The sequence below is a fragment of the Limanda limanda genome, chromosome 8 (genome assembly GCF_963576545.1).
Source record: "Limanda limanda chromosome 8, fLimLim1.1, whole genome shotgun sequence".
Taxonomy (NCBI): domain Eukaryota; kingdom Metazoa; phylum Chordata; class Actinopteri; order Pleuronectiformes; family Pleuronectidae; genus Limanda; species Limanda limanda.
The window spans coordinates 3,182,838-3,207,610 of NC_083643.1; the positions used below are offsets into that span (position 1 = coordinate 3,182,838).

General features: G+C 45.5%; 1 protein-coding gene across 1 annotated transcript in view; it reads right to left on the bottom strand.

Annotated features, from left to right (window-relative positions):
- Positions 1-24,773, bottom strand: part of LOC133008877 (spondin-1-like) — an 80,370-nt gene that overhangs the window by 14,485 nt on the left and 41,112 nt on the right. The window contains exons 7-8 of the mRNA XM_061076243.1: positions 5,103-5,167; positions 3,175-3,376 (exon numbers count right to left, since the gene is read on the bottom strand). Of these exons, the coding sequence (XP_060932226.1) occupies positions 3,175-3,376; positions 5,103-5,167 (267 nt within the window). The remainder of the gene's footprint in view (positions 1-3,174; positions 3,377-5,102; positions 5,168-24,773) is intronic.

The window sequence follows — 24,773 nt, forward strand, 5'->3', positions numbered from 1 at the left end:
TCAGATGGACACAGGAGGAGTCAGGAGGAGTCTGGAAGAGTCAGGAGGAGTCTGGAGGAGTGAGGAGGAGTGAGGAGGAGTGAGGAGGAGTGAGGAGGAGTCTGGAGGAGTCAAGAGGAGTCAGGAGGAGTCAGGATGAGCCTGGAGGAGTCAGGAGGAGTCAGGAGGAGTCAGGAGGAGTCAGGAGGAGTCAAGAGGAGTCATGGGGAGTCAGGAGGAGTCAAGAGGAGTCAGGAGGAGTCAAGAGGTTTCAGGAGGAGTCAGGATGAGCCTGGAGGAGTCAGGAGGAGTCAGGAGGACACAGGAGGAGTCAGGAGGAGTCTGGAAGAGTCAGGAGGAGTCTGGAGGCTTCAGGAGGAGTCAGGAGGAGTCTGGAGGCTCCAAGAGGAATCTGGAGGAGTCAGGAGGAGTCAGGAGGAGTCAAGAGGAGTCAGGAGGAGTCAGGAGGAGTCAGGAAGAGTCTGGAGGAGTCTGGAGGAGACAGGAGGAGTCAGGAGGAGTCTGCAGGAGTCTGGAGGCTTCAGGAGGAGTCAGGAGGAGTCTGCAGGAGGAGTCAAGAGGAGTCAGGAGGAGTATGGAGGAGTCAGGAGGAGTCAGGAGGAGTCAGGAGGAGTGAGGAGGAGTGAGGAGGAGTCTGGAGGAGTCAGGAGGAGTCTGGAGGAGTCAAGAGGAGTCAGGAGGAGTCAGGAGGAGTCAGGAGGAGTCAGGAAGAGTCTGGAGGAGTCTGGAGGAGACAGGAGGAGTCAGGAGGAGTCTGCAGGAGTCTGGAGGCTTCAGGAGGAGTCAGGAGGAGTCTGCAGGAGGAGTCAAGAGGAGTCAGGAAGAGTCTGGAGGAGTCTGGAGGAGACAGGAGGAGTCAGGAGGAGTCTGCAGGAGTCTGGAGGCTTCAGGAGGAGTCAGGAGGAGTGAGGAGGAGTGAGGAGGAGTCTGGAGGAGTCAGGAGGAGTCAGGAGGAGTCTGCAGGAGTCTGGAGGCTTCAGGAGGAGTCAGGAGGAGTCTGCAGGAGGAGTCAAGAGGAGTCAGGAGGAGTATGGAGGAGTCAGGAGGAGTCAGGAGGAGTGAGGAGGAGTGAGGAGGAGTCTGGAGGAGTCAGGAGGAGTCTGGAAGAGTCAGGAGGAGTCTGGAGGAGTCAGGTGGAGTCAGGAGGAGTCTGGAGGAGTCAGGGGGAGTCTGGAGGAGTCAAGAGGAGTCAGGAGGAGTCAGGATGAGCCTGGAGGAGTCAGGAGGAGTCAGGAGGAGTCAGGAGGAGTCATGGGGAGTCAGGAGGAGTCAAGAGGAGTCAGGAGGAGTCAAGAGGTTTCAGGAGGAGTCAGGATGAGCCTGGAGGAGTCAGGAGGAGTCAGGAGGACACAGGAGGAGTCAGGAGGAGTCTGGAAGAGTCAGGAGGAGTCTGGAGGCTTCAGGAGGAGTCAGGAGGAGTCTGGAGGCTCCAAGAGGAATCTGGAGGAGTCAGGAGGAGTCAGGAGGAGTCAGGAGGAGCCTGGAGGAGCCAGGAGGAGTCAGGAGGAGTCTGGAAGATTCAGGAGGACTCAGGAGGGCTCAGGAGGAGTCAGGAGGAGCCTGGAGGAGCCTGGAGGAGTCAGGAGGAGTCAGGAGGAGTCAGGAGGAGTCAGGACGAGTCAGGAGGACACAGGAGGAGTCTGGAGGAGGGGTAATGGCATTTCTCTGCCTGTAGGTGGCAGTCATTTAATATCGGCTCTGCAATAAAGTGAACGATACCTAAAAAACTAGATGTTTTATTTTTAGAAGGACACTTTCCAGGAAGAAAGAGTGAAAGAACATCTCAGGCTTCAAGGTTTTTAAAACGGTGGGTCTCAAATCGAGGTGATGACATGGTGAAAGTGTTTGTATCTTTACAGGACATTTCTCTTGAGTTCCAAAGTAGAAACGTATTAAAGAGGCGCTGTCTGCTTTTGTGTTGGAGCCTTTTATCTGACGGTTATTTACCCCAGTCTCCCCTCAGCCGGATACAAGCTCCTTGCTTATTCATGAGCTTGTAAACTATAAATAAATTGCTGTAGTCTGCAAACAGGAGGTGAATATGGATGAGCACCTTTCATACCGAGCATGAAGGGAAAATACAAACAGGTGGAAGTCGGCTGTGATGCTGGGATCCAATCGATTACCAGTTACTTCAGTTGTATTGGATTTGGATTCAGCACTGTTTACCTCCGAGACTCCACAAGTGTTTTGTGGACTCAAAACACTTGAGTCCACCTCCATTGGACTCAAGTGTAGGTGGAGTCCATTATCCACCTACTCCATTAAAGTGGCAAGTAGATAATGACTGAATTAAAATGTTTGGGTGAACTATCCCTTTATAGTCTGATAACGTTTCTACAACATTCAAACCGATCAGGACAATAAGGGTTAACTACCTGATTTGGACTTTTATTCCGCCCCCACACCTCAAGGATGTGTAAAATTAACACATATTATATTATATTATATTATATTATATTATACTGCATTACATTGCATATTGCAACTGGACACTGTTCTACTGTTTTGCATTTTGCATTTCACTTTTTACTTCACTTTTTATATCTTTTATCTTTTATATATTTTTATATAGATATGTTTATGTCTAAATAAATGTTACTTTGTATAAATATTAGAAAAAGTGAGTAAATAAGAAGTAAATAGTGAGTAAACATTAGGGTTGCAAAGGGGCGGAAAGTTTCTGTTAAATTTTGCGTATGGCAAGTGCCCAAAGTTTCTTCAGGGCTCAAATAAATGTTATTACAAAACAAAATGTTTATATTTGTGTCTTTATATGACAAGGTAAATACAGTTAGAATAAATTACCCACAACTTTTCCAGTTTATTCCCGTTAATTCACGTATATTCACGTTAATTCACGTTAATTCCCATGGAAAGTTTACAACTTTGAATATTCCTGGAATTTTGCAACCCTAGTAAACATATATTGTTTTTTATTGTTTTTCTTATGTGTGGTGTACTTATTGTGTTTTTATGTTTCTATTTTCATTGTATGCACCAATAACCAGAGCAAATTCCAGGTAGGTGTTAACCTCCTTGGCAATAAATACCTTCTGATTCTGATTATAATTCTGATTCTGATTCTGTTTCTGATTCTGTTTCTGATTCTGATTCTGATTCTGATTCTGATTCTGATTCTGATTCTGATTCTGATTCTGATTCTGATTCTACCTCGTATGTGACGCCTCCGTCCGTGCCTGCGTCCCAGGGGATAAGCTCCGCCTCCAGCCTCTGCACCCAGCCACAGTCCTTGGTGCAGAGGTCCTCCCCCGACAGGCCCACGTTCCAGTCCGGGCTGGGCCCCAGCATGGTGAGGAAGGACATCAGGTGGCGGGAGCGGTCCACGGAGAACTCTGCCGACGGAGCTGCTCGCCTGGTGAGCGGGCGAGTCAGGAAAGAGAGAGAGGAAGAAACAAAGAGCACAGATAAGATGTGTTTTTAACATCCTCATCCCAGTAGAATTGTTTTCAGATTCACTTACATTCTCTTAGCGTTTCCTTTTTCGATGAATTACTTTAACAATGGCAAGTTGTGATGTCATGACCTCTGACCTCTGACCCATGACTAACTCTGCTAATGGCTGAATAATTAAAGCTCCGAAATCTCCAATTAGAGGCAGAAAATAGCTCATAATGAGGAATTGTCTTTGCATGTCTGAAACCTGCTCAGTGTAATAACCGGATAAATTGGAGGGGGGGGGTTTTTTGCTGGAAAAACATCTCTGGCATCTTAATAACGACTTCCACACGAAAACAACTTTTCTACAACAACTTTGACAACTTTGCTGGCAAAAATTGAACCAAATGAGCTCATTTCTCACACTCACAGTGTGTGTGTGTGTGTGTGTGTGTGTGTGTGTGTGTGTGTGTGTGTGTCTGTGTGTGTCTGTGTGTGTGTGTGTCTGTGTGTGTGTGTGTGTGTGTCTGTGTGTGTGTGTGTGTGTCTGTGTGTGTCTGTGTGGGGGAAACATGTAAGTGTAAATGTTCTCATTAGTAAAAATAATAGTGGCACAATATATTGCAAATGACAGAAAACGCTAGGAGGGGCAATTAAGCAGATGTTTGGTGAAAGATACAGTGCATTAGTGTGTCTGTGTGTGTTTTTGTGTGTCTGTGTGTGTGTGTGTGTGTGTGTGTGTGTACCCACTCTGTGCTGAGGGCTAGAATTGTGATAGGTTTCTAATTGCTCTTGAACCAATTCCAAAGTGTGCACACGATGCCAGAGAGTGTTCAGACACGTCAGTGAGGCTTTAAGAGGCTTTTGAAAAGACAGCATCACGAAACAATACAATGTACTTATATCAATATTCATACAACAGTTGTATATTGATAATTGGGTCACAAATTAAAACCCTTTTTAAACGTTAGTGCTAGTTAATGGTGAGTTGATGCTGTGCAGAGGGAAGATGAAAACATGGTGATTCTTTATCACAGGTTTTTCATTAACAGAGAAATTGAATACGCTTTGTTTAATATTGAATGTCCTGAATGATGGAAACAAGGTTTTTTTATAACATACAGATAATTTAACAAGAGTTCTGAATGTCTTTGTTTGATTCAGAGCAAACTGATGATATAACAACCTTGGCTTCAACCAACAGGAAGCTTCTCAACAGACACAAAGATGACAAAGTGTTTTATGAGACTCAGTTTTCATGAAGTGACAAAAAACACTTTCAGCTTTATAAACAGTTTCTTAAACTAAAGATGGAGCTTTTATTCCAGCAGCTACACACAGTCTCATGGACTTGGACACAATACTGTTGAAAACATGAACAAACAGTTGGTAATAACAACATATTGATAATATATATATGATATTATTAGTAGTATTATGAGTATTTTGCTATATTATGCACTGAAACTGCTATTTAGTGTTAAATTATTGTAGTTTGGTTAGGTTGTATTCATTTTGTGAATTTGTTGTGTAATTTTGCAAAGACTTACGTTTCTTTAAACCTTTAACAGTTAATATGTTAAATTTAAATTTGCCTGAGGAATAAAAAAGCTGTTCTTCTTATCGACGGACTGAATATTTCTGTCGCATCTCTCTCAGGAGTGTTTTCTCCTTTCATGAATGTGACGCTGAGTGATACTCACAGGTTGAGCGGCTGCCAGGCCGGCCACTGAGCCTTCGTCTTGATGACAGTCAGAACTTCATCTCCCTGCAGAGGAAAGAGAGAGAAAGAGAGAAAGAGAAGTAACGTCAGTAAATTGGTGACAACAAAGAGACTAAAATAAGAAACATCGGCAAAGAAAAGAGGTGAAGTGACAAACTGACAGAGGGCGACGTGTGTTTCACTCCTCAAAGGCTCAGGCACCTGGACAAAGTGTCTCTTATCAGAACCTAATGGCTCCGTGCTGTTTAATAACAGCCGTCTGTCACCGTGCCGGGCTGAGGGCTCTCGGGGGGGCTCCTCTCTGAAGCCCCCCCGAGAGCCTTATGGCGGCTTTATGGACTGAACAGCACATTCTAATGCATCATGGGTAATACTTCAGCCGAACACGGGGACACAGATGATTTAGTTCAGTGCAGCAGCTGATTGGGACTCAAGTGAGAAGTCCACTTGTCTTTTCTGTTTTAATAAGAGTCTTTTCTCTCCTCCTTTATGTGTCCTTTCTATTTTAAACGCACACACATGCACACACATACACACACACACATGCACACACACACATGCACACAAATAACAGCATCAGTTTGAGATGTGCCAAAAAGAAAATCCTTTTTTTCTGGCTGACTGAAGGTTCCAGAGTCGCCTTGAAAGCCTTCTCGCTTCCCTGGGGCGCTGTGGAGAAAACAAGTGTGGTGTGTGTCTGTGTGTGTCTGTGTGTGTCTATGTGTGTGTACGTGCTAGCAGGTGTTTGCCTGCCTGTGTGTGTGTGTGAGTGTTTCAGTGCGTGTGGATGAAAAGAAGTTGACAAGTGGTTGTCCATCTTCTCAGCCGGGGGCTCTGCGGCCTCTCAGACCTCACACCATCCTCTCACACACAGACAGACACACACAGACACACACAGACACACACAGACACATACTCACAGACATGTATCTGAATATAAACAGCCAGAGGGACACACACACTGGCAGAGTGATATAGTGAGTAAGAAAGAGAAGGACGACTGAGCAATGGATGAATCCACCGACCAGAGAGATAACAGCATCAGACACTTATGGATTAAGAATGCTTTCACTTAGCATTTTTTAGAATAAAAAAGAAATGCCATACATTACATAAATACATGCAAATGTGTAAAATTAAAGTATGACAAGGTCTGAGGAAAGTATTGGATCATTTAGCAGCCAATGAGATGAAGACAGAGACTCGTATTCATCATGTGTCCTTTGGATTCTTCACAGCTCAAAATAACTAAACTGTTATAAAACCAAAAGTCATTCAACGATCTGACAAAGAGCGACAGAGGGAAACACAAAGAAACTGGATTTGCATGATCACAGCTTGTTTCAATTTTCAACGCCCAGATTTTCTCGGTGTTTCATCACATTTTGAGAACAACAAGTGGAACGTCTGCACGGGTTCTAATTCACTGATCAGCAGCTGAACTGATCCGGGATCAGATAAATGCTGCAGAAGTGCATTGAATTGAATTGTTGTGTTTTTTCCCTTTGTGTTAATGAGACAGAAACCAATTGTGATCCGGTGTCACTACAGCTGCTGTCGTCACAGAGACGGAAGATGAAGGTGTAAAGAGAATCAGCGACAGGATGTTGTTAAACTCTGCGATGTGTAAATGTGTCGGAGAAACAGAATTTGAACGTCTGTCTGGATTCAGCTGCACTTTCCTCCTCAGGCTCTCGAGAGGAATCACTCAGAGTGTTTCAGATGCTTTCGGTTTCATTTGAACTTTAATGTTTTATTTATTTGACCGCCTGGTGGAGCTGGGGCCCGGTGGGTTGAGGCTTCAGTCTTTGGCAGCAGCCGCGGGTTCGATTCCAGCTTGCAGCCCTTTGCTGTGTGTCTACCCCCCCACTCTCTCTCTCTTCCCTTTTGGACTTCATCTGTCCAAGGATATCAAAAACAAAAACCCACCAACAGTCGGTTTTATGTTGCTTCTATTTCTCCTCACGAGCCGGAACATCTTCACCTACAGTCCGATGGGAGAGTGAGGGACAGCACCATGATAAGAATGTCCAAATTACACGTTAATTTACTTTAATTTAGTAATAGCGATGCTCTACCATCTCAGACTCAACCCAACACTCGTGTTTTTCCCAAGCTTGAAAGCTCAAACGTCTGTAATCACACACTTCCAGCCTTCTAGATAAATATTTAGAAAGGATAAACAGGGCGATTTTCTCTATCCCTCTTTCCCTCCATTCACTATCGACCATTACCAGTAACTGTGAATGTTTTGCATCCATTTAGTCTGAAAGAAAAAGAAAGAAAAACACCCTCTTATTCTGGTGAAACAGCGGCGCAGGTTTTAGATTCGCTGCCGGGTGGTTCAGGATCCTCGGTGGAGGCCGGCAGGAGATGCAGATCTTCCTGTAATGGTCTCGTTTGTTGATAGAAATTATTGTAATGGCCCAGAATCACAGTGGTTTACCCCTTGTTTAAAGACACATTCCATTTTCATGAGTCCTTTTCACAAGAGAAACAACAGAGCGGAGTGAGAGGGAGAAGGAGGTGAAGAGGCAGGTCAGGTGAGAACAACAACTGGGGGAGGAAGGAGAGAGGGAGCAACCATTAACATGCAAAGTGAGAGAGGGGAAGGTGAGATGAGAGAGGATGGAGAGAAAAGGGTGAAGAAGAAAAGGAAAAACAAGGAAGGAGAGAGAGAGAGAGAGAGAGAGAGAGAGAGAGAGAGAGAAGAATGTATTCAATGGAAGGAGAGAGGGATTATGTCACTTCCTTCCCTCCATTGCCCTCTTGCTCCATCCTTCCCTTCCCTCTTTTCCTTTCCATATAACATATTGACCAAACATAATTGATGGTTGTGAATATAAAAATACATATTTGTTAGACCTGCATCAAAATGCTATTTCCCAAGTCGAGAATTAACTTTCCTGCTTCCACTTTTCAGACGCTGCGTATTTCACACAGATGAACCAGCTGATTCAGGATACCCCCCCCCCCCCCCCCCCCCTTATCCCTCACTCACTTTGGAATGAAGTTGGGCTTGGGGGGGGGGGGGAGATTGTCTTTTCACACTCGCTCTAATAAAGGAAAATGAGTCTGGGGACTTTGGGAAAAGGTGTCTAATAATAATAAATCAACACTGAACTAATGCAATTACAAGAGCAGATGGATGAGTGGGCCGATACGTTGTTACTCAGTCGGATACAATTCACAGCTTAGGTCAAACTGCACAGGAACACACACACACACACACACAAACACACACATGTAACAATTCACTAAGACACACACCACAAAGATAAACACTTAATGACACGTGATGAAAGAGGCACATTAAAATAAATCGTTATTTCCCCTCATCCAGGAACATCTTTTTAATCATTTGTCAGATATTATTTCACACACTGACACACACTAACACACACGCACACACACACACACACACACACACACACACACACACACACACACACACACACACACACACACACACACACACACACACACACACACACACACGTATCGACTTCAGCTGTGCAGGTTATTTGGTTATTTATCAACCACCTGTGACACGGATATGAATCTGTATCATCTGTCCAATTACATTATAATTGACTTGTCCCTCAAGCCCCCCCCGCTGTGATGTCACTGTACAGAACCAGAACCCGTGTTTCCTTAAAGCGACGCCATCGCCATCATCTGATATAAACAAAGCACTTATCTCCCGTCCCCTGGAACCCGGCTCCCTTCAAATCACGGTGCAATTTTCAATAATTTAACGTTTCACATGTAGGTTTCAGGCTGTGTGTTTGAAATGTTTCTGTTTTGGTAATCAAGTCTTCGCGGTTGCCCCTGGAGATATGTGTTCGTTCTCCCCCCCCCCATAGCTCATATTCCAGCAATCTGCGTTAAATTTTAATGCTCCACATTAAACACACTTAGAGCCTCAGTGTTGAAAACAATGCAGCACGGCGACAATTAGATCCGAGGTTTTTTACGAGACTTTGACGACCGCTTCCTGTTGTAACCACGGCAGCGAAGGTGCTGCAGGCGAAGGAGGAAATATCAGGTTATAAAAAACACGCTGTTTTATTGAATAGAGCCAATTTAAGGCCCCGGTGTTTGTGTAGAGGAAACAAATCCCCTGCTGGTTCCTGGATTTATAGATATTGTAAATCTGCTGCGTCAGCGAAAAATCACACCCACTGTTTATCCTTAGTGACGCCCGTGAAAACTTTTACTTTCTCGTAGGTCAGGACAGGGAGGAAGTGAAGTCTCAGGGTTGAGAGAGACATATTCGGAGAGAGAAATATACCCCGAGGGATGGAGACGTGTCACATGATCCAGGAAGACGACAAGCAGGAGGGCGTGGACGTGGAATAAGCCGTTAACCGTGAGATCAACTAAGAGATCAACCAAGATCTGTGGAAGTCTGAACCTTCCAGCAGGTTTATGTCCAACCACAGGGACACAGGGTCGGAGGGACGGAGCTCGGTCCACACGTCCCGGAGGACAGGGATCGAACCGCCGAGTCCCTCACATTCTGATGTTATCTACACAAGGATTGTTCAGCAGGAAGCCAGTGTTGCTGAAATCCTAAAGGTTTCACAACATCCTTCTAATAAACGGTGCTACACAACATTTTATTATTACTTGGAGAATGGCAGAGTTTTTAATAAGTGCCGTGTTCCCTGAGTTGGTTGGATGTGTGACAGCAGGGACGTGTGTGTGTGTGTGTGTGTGTGTGTGTGTGTGTGTGCAGCGCTCGGCTTCTCCTCAACATGAAACCAGCAAAACTACAAACACACAAAATACCACGAAAGCAACAAAAATACAAGCGTTCACTGTTTGTCCATAAAGCAGATGTGAAAAAAAATGCATTATTGTGCTTACAAAGCTGACAGACACTTCAAATCCCATCTTTGGAAAATTAAAGTTTACTGTCAGAGAAATGATATAAACTCAAGTGTGTCAGAGTACTGCAAACCTGTAGTAATACTCGGAGTACTGCAGGATGACACAGGAATCACTGGGTCCTTTCTCTTCAGTATTACATTTAATTCTTGGGGACCAGTTGGGGGGTTTCTCCTTCAGGGTCTTGACTCCACCGGTCCGTCCCTGGTGCCAAACAACAGGCTGTAGATTAAGTTTCACCACAACATGATGCTTGTGACCAACTCGGGGTCTGATCAACCACGACTGAGTCTCCAGAGCAAACAACTCAATAAACCCTTAGACCTGGAGTTCAGATCCCTGACCAGTTTGTTTCTGTCCATGTAGAGATGGAGCTGGAGGGGGGGGGGGGGGGCCTCCAGACTGACTAATGATGCAACGTGATGAGCTTTGATGCCATGAAAACATCAGGCTGCTGTGTGTGCACGAGTATTTTGCATTTACACGAAGAAAAAGCATAAAAACCCACAGATCATCCTGTTTTAAATATAACTCTCTGATTTGTTTTATGTGTTTACGGAGTCACTTAACTTCCCAGAAAGAAATATTCAGCAGTAATGTCGTCTCAGAAAAAAAAGAGGGAAATGGAAAAAACATGTTATGACAGATGAGGGAACAGAAGAGAAACACGTTCAGGAGACGAGACGAGAAATGAGGCGTCGGCTTTACAGTAAAAATAAATCGCCCGGCGTTACAGCTCCTGAGGAAAGTGGAAGTTTCAGCAGAAAAGTGTTTTGAATGTGTGTCTGACGTGGATCTGGGACTGAAGAGGATCTGGGACTGAAGTGGATCTGGGACTGAAGTGGATCTGGGACTGAAGTGGATCTGGGACTGAAGAGGATCTGGGACTGAAGTGGATCTGGGACTGAAGAGGATCTGGGACTGAAGAGGATCTGGGACTGAAGTGGATCTGGGACTGAAGAGGATCTGGGACTGAAGTGGCTCTGTGACTGAAGAGGATTTGGGACTGAAGTGGATCTGGGACTGAAGTGGATCTGGGACTGAAGAGGATCTGGGACTGAAGTGGATCTGGGACTGAAGAGGATCTGTGACTGAAGAGGATCTGGGACTGAAGTGGATATGGGACTGAAGTGGATCTGGGACTGAAGAGGATCTGGGACTGAAGAGGATCTGGGACTGAAGAGGATCTGGGACTGAAGTTGATCTGGGACTGAACAGGATCTGGGACTGAAGTGGATCTGGGACTGAAGTGGATCTGGGACTGAAGAGGATCTGGGACCTAAGAGGATCTGGGTCTGAAGAGGATCTGGGACTGAAGTGGATCTGGGACTGAAGAGGATCTGGGACTGAAGTGGATCTGGGACTGAAGTGGATCTGGGACTGAAGTGGATTTGGGACTGAAGAGGATCTGGGACTGAAGAGGATCTGGGAGTGAAGTGGATCTGGGACTGAAGAGGATCTGGGAGTGAAGTGGATCTGGGACTGAAGTGGATCTGGGACTGAAGAGGATCTGGGAGTGAAGTGGATCTGGGACTGAAGTGGATCTGGGACAGAAGAGGATCTGGGACTGAAGTGGATCTGGGACTGAAGAGGATCTGGGATTGAAGTGGATCTGGGACAGAAGAGGATCTAGGACTGAAGTGGATCTGGGACTGAAGTGGATCTGGGACTGAAGAGGATCTGGGACCTAAGAGGATCTGGGTCTGAAGAGGATCTGGGACTGAAGTGGATCTGGGACTGAAGAGGATCTGGGACTGAAGTGGATCTGGGACTGAAGTGGATCTGGGACTGAAGTGGATTTGGGACTGATTGGTCCTTTTCTCCGTCCTGCTGCTGGATTCAGGTCCCGTCTTCCTGTCTGATTTCTTCTCACCCCCTCACCATCACTTAGGTCCAGTAAACTGCTTCAGTTACTTTGGTGTTTCGAGGGAAACGAGTCTCTGACATTTCTATCCAAGGTTATGAATGAAGACTTTACTGCAGACAATTGATCAAACCACCGACTTGAACCTTCCCTCTGCTTTCATTTGGGAAGAAGGCAAAGGTCGTTATGTGCTCGGCTGGAAACCGGTGCTTTGTCTCTGGAAGCTAAGGTGATGATTCAGAAATTGCCTGTGGCAGTTTCATTTTGTGTTATATTGTAGTAGATGGGCCGACCTTAGAAAACCTCTGGGTGAGAAAAAACTAAAAGCAAAAGGAGCAGATGTAACGGCTTCGCGTCAAAATGGATCTTTAAGGAGGGACGGAAAATACTTTAAGTCAGATTGGTTAGCGTCAAGCAGAGTCAGGCACGATTAGACGTGGTTACGACTTAATCAGTCATGGTCCACCAGGGTTAGACATGGTCAAACATGGTTAGACATGTTGGAGATGCTCCAGACTTTCACATATGAGGAACACGGCAGGAGATTGACCGAGCCAGACACATTCAGAACAACAGGAACATTCAGGCGATGGGTCGAGCAGCAGGAGGAGGGAGGACATACGTATAAAAATAAGCAGCATCCGCCTTATCATCAAAAGCCATCGATTCTCGTCCTTGTGTGTTAGAAACATCATCAACCTCACAACAAACCATCAACCACTCGCTCAGTGTGGATTTCCTGTCTCCTCACATGTACTAAGACATTTTCTGGACATGTTACTTTGTGGCCGGCAGGAAAACATCTTGAACATGAGTGTTTTCATAAACTCTACTGACCCTGGGTTACCTCTGCTGGTGGGGCCGAAAAGTAATAATGGAGTACGTGATAACTGTGGCCCGCGAGATGACTATTAAAAGTAATAGCTAGACAACGCATAAAAATGAAAAACTGAATGGTTTCCTATGGAGGGAGCAGTAAAGGCAAGTAAGTTCACAGAGTCGGGAAAAAGAAAAGAGCAAAGAAGAAAATACGGGTGTCGGGGGGGGGCAAGAGGAGTGGAGTTCAGTGAAGAGGGAGAAGAGGAAGGTCAGGGTGGGATGGAAAGTCCAGTAATTGCTTTGACCTTGAGCCGAGCCGCGGTGTGACTCAGCCGGAGCGAGTGATGGATTCTCTGCCCTCGGACCCGTCGCGGGAATAAAGTCGCCGGAGTTTTAGTTTATCGCCTCTCGGAAACAAACACGGAAGTCTCACATCCTCTTTCAGGGCCGGAGCAAGAAGAGACAGGATCTGTGGAGCCCGGCGGAGGCAGATGGAGATGTTTCCGACCTCTGACCTCGTGGAGTCGGCCCCGGACACAGAAGCTCTCTCACTGCTTCTCTTTGTGCTCTCGTCTCTGTTAAGCTGCAGCTTCCCTGCTCAGACTCAGAAACATTAACAGGTTTTTCTCCTGCTCATTAAACTTTCATGAGGCTTGAAGCTGCTACAGGAAATATGTCATCTTCTGAAATGGCTTTCACCGAATAACCCTCTTATGAAAGATGATCCGTTAGGAGCTTTTTCTTTTCTTTTGTTCAGGCTCCCGTTATGTGTCGCACATTTTTTATTACCGGTCGAGGAATTGTTCAGATCCTTGACTTTATTCAATTTTAATTATTGTAATAACAACATGAGGCTTTTTGTCAAGATGGACGACGTGACAGCTCCACAAAGGTGTCTTGATCGCCCCCTGATGGCTGGCTGCAGTACAGGTCCTCTGTGTTGGTGGATGGGACATGGACCAAACTTGGAAATATGTACAATTGTTCATACTTCTGATATGTTTTGTTTTAATTAATTAATAGAGGCTATGAAATGGATTGAAATGAGCTAAGACTGACTGTCGATTGGTCGAGAGCATGTATGAGCAGTATCTTATTTCCACAGATAATGTGGATTCTTATTAAACCTGTTCAGATATGTAAATTAAGCTATTTTTACGTCTACATCAATCCGAGGCTATTTTTACTGTCTCCATTTCCACTGTATCCCACGCGTTAATGTTCACATCGTACTGTAAACACGTGACACGTCAGCGTCTGAAGAGTAAAACATATAGCACATCCTTTACTATAAAAGGAAAGTTGGGAGAAAGGAGGAAATGTGATCCAACATCTCTTAAACAACAGAATCTGAGGCGACTTCTGTTTGCACTTGATTTATATTAAGTTAAAACAGCAGATGATCATATTTAAGGACACTCAATCAGATGGCAGTTCTCAAATCAGAAGCTGGAGATGTCTTCAGAGGGCTGCAGTGGTTCAACTGCAGGATTTCCAAATGGAATAAAGCAGCCGTGAACAAAAGAGACTGGATAAAGAGAGGAGAGGAAGATGAGACCAAAATCACCTCCAAAAATCTGATATTCCAACTTTTAAATACTATATTACTGTGTAAAAAATATGAATTAAAGTGTTAAAGTGACATCATGCTCCACAGGACAGTTTCAGACATTCGCCATTCACGTTCACCAGCAGCCTGTTTCTGTGTGAGTGTGGAATCTAGTGATAACTCCAGATTTACACTCTGCTTTTTAAAAGCTCATTCAACTTGGCAATCAGTCGTAAATCATGTGTTTTTTCTTTAGTTCAGCTCAGCACCGACTCATGCAGATCTTTATTCTGTTTACCAGCCATAAGCAGATGAACCAAACAGTGAATTTTGGAGCTTTATGACAGAGTGCAGGTAATTAGATCCTCCATGATGTCTGCACCCCCCCACCCAAGCTTCTGAAAAGCATCCAGGGAAAAAACCCTGATTAAACTGAAGGGACTGTTTCCTAATGGTGCAGCTCCGGCTCCCACTCGGGCTCCGTGGCCCCCCCCCCACTACACGTCTCCCTCGGCAACCGGCCGTAATTATCTTGTCATGCGGCTCGATCGGTGTGTTGAACACAACTGATTACATCAAGGCTGATTGGCGCAGAATCTAACTGGCTGCAGCGGCGCTAATGAAGAGCGATGTGAGCCGGAGTCAGTTCCCACACTGAGGCCGGGACGAAGCTCTGATTACAAGTCATCATCAAATCTCCGGCTGGTAAAGTGTTAAGCAGCAGTGGAATGACAAGAATAACACAGAGCAGAGGAATCTGAGGAGGCAGAAGAGATGGAGAGAGAGAGTGACTAAATGTTTGTGTGTGAAGTTAACTGAGTTCTGAGACTGTTGTGACTCTATTGTGTATTCAAGCAATCAGCACTCGTGTCTCTCAGGTTCTGTTTGTTTAATGGATTCTGCATAAAATGATGGAGGCTTCCACAGTGACTCAAATCTGCTCCAGTTGAGATCTGTGGATGACAACCTCAGCTGGTCGATCCAGAGAAGCTCTGATTCCTCTCGTGACATCTGAGGTTCATTAACTCTGGAATGTTTTCATCTCTTTCTATACAGCTTTTATGACATCTCTGATTGGCTCCAACTCGCCACATGACCCTTAAAAGCACAAGCAGCATGAATGTTGAATGGATGATTGAATCAATCTTTAACATATTTGTCCAGTTTTAGTTATTTCATGCACGGCTGAGTGTTTCTTTGCTATATTTTTGGAAATCAATTTATTTCATCATTTGATTTTTAAAGTATTCATTAAATATCTTGTTTTTGATTATTACCACAAATCATTTTTTCCATTTTATCTTTCTCAATTTATGAACTAAACTATTTTTTTGTATTTTTACATCAAGTTTACACACATGGGTAAAAAATGACCCGATGGAGTTTTAATTGTAAATATCTTTGCAATAAATTGATTTCATCATTCAGAATTCCAGGATTTCCTCAATTAACATGTTTTTGATCATCACAAATTCTTATTTTCATTTGTCCTTTTTTACTTTTTTAAAAGCGTAAGCAGTATAAATGATGAATTCTTTAACTTGTTTGTCCAGTTTTTGTTTTCCTTGGCCAATAACAGATTCTGATTCTCTTCAAACCTCTAAGCATCTCCCCAAACTTCTCAAATTAAAGTTAAGCCGTGACTCTTCCATGCAGGATCCATTTTTCTATTTCAAACTGAATCCCAGAACCTGAAGAACAAACCCTGTGTCATCTGGCTCGGTGACACCTTCACTTCCCTCAGGAGGAGCTGGGAACAAATTTGTGTGGATTTGAGGGCATCTGGACTACCACGCTTCACCTGCTGCCCCCCCGACCCGGCCCAGCACATCTGGCACACACCACGTCCTCCTGCGTCTCACACAGCTGCTCGGAGCTGTGGACCCCCGGGGTTCCACATTGACAAAGTGAAATGGTGCAATGCAAACGTGCACGCTGGTTTCTCTGTGACTTTGTATTGTTGTGTAGCTCCAAACTGTCTCAGCTCATTGTGCAGTGAAGCTTCTGGACTGAGTCTGGAGTCTGTGGCAGTGAAGGAGCCACAGACTCCGCCCACTGACTGGATCTGTGTAACAAGCATTAAGAAATGATCATATATTGATCCTGGCTGCAAAACACACACGGAGGCTGCATTTTAATTGACCCTGACTCAAAGTATTACTCAGACCATTACTCATGAAAGTATAAATTGTCATATTTAAGCATAACTTATAATACAGCAGGAGACATCGAACATGTTCAAGACAAACAAAGGGAGACGCAGGGATATAAAAAGACTCGTTGCAGATGCACAGAATACACAAGATAACGCCCACAAGGCATAAGTGGAGACAGAGAGGGGGGGGGGGGTGGAGGATGCAGCTGCAGGCGGAGGAACTCAGGCAGAAACAGGTGGAGATTCATATGATAATGTTAATAATGAAATGAATGCAGGCACACACACATTGTGAGAGAGAAGAAGATACTGATCTGTTGGGATTTCACAGTTTCTCTCTTCGGAGCTGGATGAGACAAACTCGCTTTTCACTGTGAAGACACACGAGCAATGAAACTCAAGGTGAATCCATGGACTGTTAATAAAGATGGACGACATGCGTCAAATTATCACATCATTTGCTCTTATCTCACTGCTGAAAGTTCATGTATTCATGTGTTTTGATAAGTTTGTTTTAATTTAGTATTTGATGCTACGTAACTGGATGATTTACAGCTGAGACTGACTCGAGACCACATAACCATGGCTCCAGCGACAAACCGCTAAAGTGTCAAAATCAACGTGAAATGTGAAGTGAAAATTCACATAAAGAAGGAAAATGCATTATTGGGAATGTATTGTTTTATTTCTCCTGCAGCCTTTACTCCCCAACAAAAAGTTATTAAAGTGCAGAGTCTTAACTTGAAGTAACACAACAGTGACAACAACATGGACGATTCAGAAACAAAGTTTGACGCGTCTGTTGAGCCGTTCGCTGAGAATCAGGGTGAGAGACAGGCTGGAGGACAAGGGGGAGGAGGGTGAGGAGGAGGAAGAGGAGGGAGAGGAGGAAGAGGAGGAAGAGGAGGGTGAGAGACAAGCTGGAGGACGAGGGCGAGGAGGGTGAGGAGGGAAAGGAGGAAGAGGAGGGTGAGAAGGGTGAGGAGGGAGAGGAGGAAGAGGAGGGAGAGGAGGAAGAGAAGGGTGAGGAGGGAGAGGAGGAAGAGGAGAGTGAGAGACAGGTTGGAGCACGAGGGAGAGGAGGAGGAGGAGGGTGAGGAGGGTGAGGAGGGAGAGGAGGGAGAGGAGGGAGAGGAGGAAGAGGAGGGAGAGGAGGAAGAGGAGGGAGAGGAGATAGAGGAGGGTGAGGAGGAAGAGGAGGGTGAGGAGGTAGAGGAGGAAGAGGAGGAAGAGGAGGAAGAGTAGAAAGAGGAGGGAGAGGAGGGTGAGGAGGAAGAGGAGGAAGAGGAGGAAGAGGAGGGAGAGGAGGAAGAGGAGGAAGAAGAGGGAGAGGAGATAGAGGAGGGTGAGGAGAGAGAGGAGGGAGAGGAGGGTGAGGAGGGGGAGGAGGGGGAGGAGGGAGAGGAGGGAGAGGAGGGTGAGGAGGGTGAGGAGGAAGAGGAGGGTGAGGAGGGTGAGGAGGGTGAGGAGGAAGAGGAGGGTGAGGAGGACGAGGAGGAAGAGGAGGAAGAAGAGGGAGAGGAGATAGAGATGGGTGAGGAGGAAGAGGAGGGTGAGGAGGAAGAGGAGGAGGAGGAAGAGGAGGAAGAAGAGGGTGAGGAGGGAGAGGAGGGTGAGGAGGAAGAGGAGGAAGAAGAGGGAGAGGAGATAGAGGAGGGTGAGGAGGGAGAGGAGGAAGAGGAGGGTGAGGAGGGAGAGGAGGAAGAGGAGATAGAGGAGGGTGAGGAGGGAGAGGAGGAAGAGGATGAAGGGTAGGGAGAGGAGGAAGAGGAGGGAGAGGAGGAAGAGGAGGAGGAAGAGGAGGAGGATTTCAGTATCACAGCGAGCTAGAGACAAAGATGTGACCTGATGCATCTCTGTTACAGCGTCAATAAACCCTCTTTATTCATCCGCCTCTTTATCAAGGCCCCGCCCCTTTCCTTCTACATTTTTAAACATAAACAAGCTTTGAAACTGAGCAGTTAAGAAACTATTAATGTTTGAAAACTGGGGTTGAGTTGTCGTCTGTAAGATACGTTTGGAAATGAAATCCCTGCTTTTACTTTTCACCTCTGCTGTTTCAAAGTATTTTCTGTAACTAAGCAACAGACTGCAGGTGAATAATCACAAGATAAATTGTTATTAATAAAAGTGTGTTAGTGTGGACAGAGAATGTTTTAGTTTTAAAACTCATTTGTTTAGATCAGATTGTGTCATTTGTGCTTAAAAGCTGCTTCTTCTTGTTTTGCAACCACAATTAACTAATAAGAGAAAACTGATAAGGAAAGCAGAGTGTGTGGTTGGCTCTAAGCTGGTCACCCTGGAGGAGGTGGTGGAGGACAGGATGCTGGCAAAACTGCTGGCAATCATGGACCATCCCTCTCACCCCCCCCTCTACAAAACCCTGGACAAGCTAAGGAGCAGCTTCAGCCACAGACTCATTCAACCCCCCCGCTGCTCTAAGGAACGATACAGGAAGTCGTTCCTCCCAACCGCAATAAGACTGTTCAACTCCTCCCCCTCTGTCAGAGCCTCCATCACAGAACTGCACTAAACATGTCTCCTTACACTGTGGACCTGTACAACACTCTGCTTCATATACACTTACTTCACATCATATGTGATATGTGTTCATATAAACCATATTGATATTATATATCATTTTATACAATAATATTGTCTTTTGCGCGCTCTCTCTACATATTCTTAGACTCATAGTATATTATATTACCTATTGTATAGTCAAATACCTATATTCATATTCATACTTCTACTATATATCATATACTCTCTGTATATTCTTGTTTACATAAGTCTATATACACATATTTATACATGTGTACATGTTATAATTACTATTATTATATCACCATTACTATTATTATTATATATACTGTTGCTGCCATTATTACCATATACTGCTTTTATATTGGTATAATTACTATCATATATAAATATATATTATGTTATATTATATACTATATATACTGTACTATTCTTATATACTGTCTAACAATACCATTACCATCATATCATCAGTACTTTTACCATCATCTTGCCACTGCACCTTATCTACCTATTTTATTGTATTTTATCTTGTGCTTCTGTTTTTTTTATTCTTTCTACCTCAATATTTTTAATTTTATTCTATTGTATTGTATTTTGTTGTATTCAAATATACCGGCTGCTATGACAACTTAATTTCCCTTCGGGGATGAATAAAGTAATCTATCTATCTATCTATCTAATTAAATGAGATGTTGATTCACTATATTTCTTTGTGTAAACATAACATGGATTTATTTTAATCAATTTGTGCTTTATTCCGGTTTCCTGTTCTAATTGCTCTTTGAAAAGTTGCTCAGAAGGATAAAAGTTATTTGTGTAGTTAAAGCTCATTGTTAACACAAGTCACAGGGAAGATAGTTGTAGGCAAATAAAAGTGAATTAAAGTTGTAATTAAAGATTGATTCTTGGAGTTAAAAAGGATCAAGGATCAATGAATATTAATTAGACCTGAGGCGGCCTCCGTAAAAAGAAACACTTTCAGACCCGAGAGCCGTGGCTACACAACAACACAACAACACAACAACAACCTGAACAACTCGACTCTGACACAGATCTTTGTGTTTCTCAGCCTCTGAAGACGATAGAAACATTAAATGAAAACCATGAGGAAGCCTGAACATCTGGCTTTTACTGTAAATCTTTGCCGTGGAAACTTGACACGTCTGGAAACAGCACGCAGGGTTTTGTGTTGTTTATTCTTCATGGTTTTCAATATCAGGTTTCAGCTGTTAAATGTTTTTTATTCCATGTTTCATCTGATTTAGAGGCTGATGAATAAAGAGGTTTTATTGATGCTGTAGCAGAGTTTCATCAGGTCACATCTTTGTCTCCTCTCCATCTTATCCTCTTCCTCTTCCTCTTCCTCTTCCTCTTCCTCTTCCTCTTCCTCTTCCTCTTCCTCTTCCTCCTCTTCCTCCTCTTCCTCGTCCTCCTCCTCTCCCTCCTCCTCCTCCTCACCCTCCTCACTCTCTTCCTCCTCTCTTCCTCCTCCTCACCCTCCTCTCCCTCCTCACCCTCCTCCTCTTCCTCCTCACCCTCCTCTCCCTCCTCCTCTAACTCCTCACCCTCCACACCCTCCTCTCCCTCCTCACCCTCCTCTCCCTCCTAGTCCTCCTCACCCTCCTCACTCTCTTCCTCCTCCTCACCCTCCACACCCTCCTCTTCCTCCTCTCCCTCCTCTCCCTCCTCTTTGTCCTCACCCTCCTCACCCTCCTCACCCACCTCCTCCTCCTCACCCTCCTCCTCCTCACCCTCCTCTCCCTCCTCACCCTCCTCACCCTCCACCTCCTCCTCACCCTCCTCACCCTCCTCCTCCTCTCCCTCCTCACCCTCCTCACTCTCTTCCTCCTCCTCACCCTCCTCTACCTCCTCTCCCTCCTCCTCACCCTCCTCCTCACCCTCTCCCTCCTCCTCACCCTCCTCTTCCTCCTCTACCTCCTCTCCCTCCTCCTCCTCACCCTCCTCTTCCTCCTCTTCCTCCTCTCCCTCCTCCTCACCATCCTCACCCTCCTCTTCCTCCTCACCCTCCTCTTCCTCCTCACCCTCCTCTCCCTCCTCACCCTCCTCTACCTCCTCTCCCTCCTCCTCACCCTCCTCACCCTCCTCTTCCTCCTCACCCTCCTCACCTTCCTCCTCCTCCTCACCCTCCTCCTCCTCCTCACCCTCCTCACTCTCTTCCTCCTCCTCACCCTCCTCTACCTCCTCTCCCTCCTCCTCCTCCTCCTCACCCTCCTCACCCTCCTCTCCCTCCTCCTCACCCTCCTCTCCCTCCTCCTCCTCCTCACCCTCCTTTCTCTCTTCCTCCTCCCCCTCCTCTTCCTCCTCTCCCTTCTCTCCCTCCTCACCCTCCTCCTCCTCCTCACCCTCCACACCCTCCACACCCTCCACACCCTCCTCTCCCTCCTCTCCCTCATCCTCCAGCCTGTCTCTCACCCTCCTCACCCTCCTCTCCCTCCTCTCCCTCGTCCTCCAGCCTGTCTCTCACCCTCCTCTCCCTCCTCTCCCTCGTCCTCCAGCCTGTCTCTCACCCTCCTCTCCCTCCTCTTCCTCCTCCTCCTTACCCTCCTCCTCATCCTTACCCTCCTCTCCCTCCTCTCCCTCGTCCTCCAGCCTGTCTCTCACCCTCATCTTCCTCCTCTTCCTCCACAACACCAGAAAGAGGAGTGAAGCTCGACTCTATGAAAGAACAAAGATGGAAATGGACTGAATGGAGGAAGGTGTGTAGGTGACAAACAAAGCTGCTGACCTGCTGGGGATTAAAGCTTCGGTCCACATGAAAGACGCGGCCTCATTAGAAAGCTCCCGACATATTGCTACCTGCGGCACGGGGGGGCGGGGGGGGGGGCTAACAAGCTACCGAGCGCCCCCCCGCCCGCTCCCTGTCACTCATCTGTTTCTGCTTCAACACAACTTCACCTCTCCATCTCTTTCTCTCTCTCTCTCTCATGCCCTGGACACTTCCCTTCTGATCAGAGCTTAATCTTCCTCCTCTGCACTAATGAGAAACACTGGAGGAGAGGAACCAGGATCAAAGGCTCTGGCACGAGGCCCAGTAATAACTTAATAATAATAACTTTTTTTAAAGTATATTTCCATTGTTTTGGATTCGGAGAGGCAGTCGGATGTGGCCCGAGGGCGACAGCTCGGCAGCTCGGCAGCTCGGGAGATAATTGGGGATTCACGATGTGATTGTGATTATTGACGAGTGAAGAGAGGGAGCGGTTAATCCTGACCCGCCCCCCCCACGGAGCCGCCGCCACCGACATAAACAACAGGTGCAGAGTCGCATCTTAGTCATCCAGCGCTTTTAATGAATACAAATTCCCAATTAGATACAAACATGGAGGTGCACACACACACACACACACACACACACACAGATATATAGCGCGGCAGCTGGAGAAGTGCAGAGTGTTTCCCTGTGGAACAGAAACTCAGCGTTATGCTGGATTAACAAAGCGGGTGTGAAGGAATGCGATCGTTCCCAAAGGATCAATATAGACCATGAACATATAGAGATATGATTTCACACACATTGAAACTCGGTGGATGCTGAGACTCTGTGTTTATTCTTGACCTTGGAAACACCCTCTTCACTAAACTATGTTCCAGAGATGGTTTATTGATTTATGTAATATGGATATATATTTAATTATCATGTATATAAAATATCAATTTTCCACGTTTCTAAATGATCTCATGACCTCTTTTCCTTTTCAAAGTTACATTTAGTGAACTATCAGTGAAACATGGAAACAGTGTCAGTTAAAAAACTTGCCATTTAAATGATAATGTCGTAATAATTAAGCAAATATGTGAAACTCTTTATTGTACTCCATAAAATAGCAATATAATTTTTTATCCATCTATTGTGGTTTAAGACCTTTTGATGATGTCACTGTTGCAAAGACGTGTTCCTGATGAAATATATCCTAAAGCATTGTGGGAAATGTAGTTTATTGTGTTTCAGATGAAGGCTGATGATGTTAACGAGAAGAGCGATATTGAATCAGATGATATCAGAGTTTCTTGGATGAAAACAACGATGAAGAAGATTCCAACCCGGACCATGAGTCTCCTGAGCACCTCGGGACTTCAGGCCGTCCCCGGCTCTGCCTGCTTCCTGTTGGAATGTCCCTGGAGACATTATGCTCTTGTCTCCAGTCAGAGTCTCTGGAGCTTCAGGACAAAGTTCCTGTCAAGCAGGATTGTTGTCACAGCGTCTTCAAACTGGCGACTTCTCTAAACTTCACTGTCATTTCTCTTCCTGCTCTTTCCTCTTTCCTCTTCAACTTCCTCCCTCTTCCCTTGAGCTCGGCCGAGATCTCGTCAACTAGCTTCCCTCCTGGAAACAAGGGAGGAGCAAATCCTCACGGAGACTTAAAAAAAAACGACCAAAAGAAAACCAAACAAAGTGAGAGAAGCCAAGGACGAGCCGAGGTCCCGGTGGTGCCAGCCGGCCGGCCGCCCCCCCGTCTGGCTCTCCTCCATCGATTCCCTGACAGGTGACCTTTAGCCCCGGGTAACAGCGATCCGCTCCGGACGCCACGCTCCGTCAGCGCCGTGCATTTTAAAACACCTTATTAAACATTCATGACCGGCGCCAGACTTATTACAACCGCAATTCTGTTTAATTCATCACTTGCTCTGGTTTATCCTTTCGGCTGCACTGCCACATTATCTTTACACGGACGATTTCACTGTGGCCTTTAAAAACACATTAATAAGATCACTAGGAGAAGATTATGATGTAGGACACTCGACAGCCGACACTTGAACAGACAGAAACGCCACATAAGGAATTCAGGAATTAAGAAATAGAGGACGTGATACAACTCATAAAAGCACAAATTCCCTCCGTGCATCTGAGCGTTGAGCTTAAAATGAAGTCCCACTACAAAGTGAAGCGTTAAAGCCTTTCAACATAAGATGAAAGAAACACAGAGACGTGAGCCGAGCAGGGGGAGGAGCCACCAGCCCCGACGCACAACACAATGGAACTGATGTAAACGCTCTTAGTCCAACGGCTGAAGATACAAGCTGTTAGAATCGTATATTTGTAATACAGAGTTAAAACAACAAACACATCTGTCTCAGGTGATTCTGCTTTTCACGTTGGAGGCTGAGAAGTGGTTCGTTTGAATCTTCAGCTCCGGCCTGATTCGTGCTGCTTTCCAACCAAAGCAGAATAAACTGAAGACATATCTCATGTTGCTGAGTCCATCTGTCTCACTGCTGTTTGGAGCAGTTTGCATCTCAAGCAGCACGTTTGGATTCGTCTCCTCATGGGGACAGAAGATTCCAGACACCAGGACTCAAACAGCAGCTACAGGACAGACAGAGAATCATGGACTCGCTCTGAGACATACTATAGTTGGACAGAAACCTCTCTCTGTGTCTGTGGCTCACACGTCCCTCGAGAACCGTTCACTGCAGAGTTGATTCTTCTGTGATTTGGACACAAGATACGTTCAATATCGGTTTTAGGTAAAGATGTGAATCATGACAACCCTGTGTTCACACCAGGTAATTTAGAGTTTCTAATTTATCTAAACTGTGTCTCCACTTCCTCTTGTTGTAAAAAACGTAATCCCAAATCATCCTGTCAATGGGCGCCGCCATCTTGAGTTTTTAAAATCATTAGTCTGCACAGAAGTGGTTGTGATATAAAGGTTTTAAGGTTCCACCTAAAATAAAGAATTAAAAGTCCACGTCCCTTCTGCTAAGGTGGAGGCAGGTTCATGACCTATACTGCAGCCAGACACCAGGGGGCGATCAAGAGGATGTGGCTTCTCTTTTGAAGGAGCTGTCATGTCATCCATCA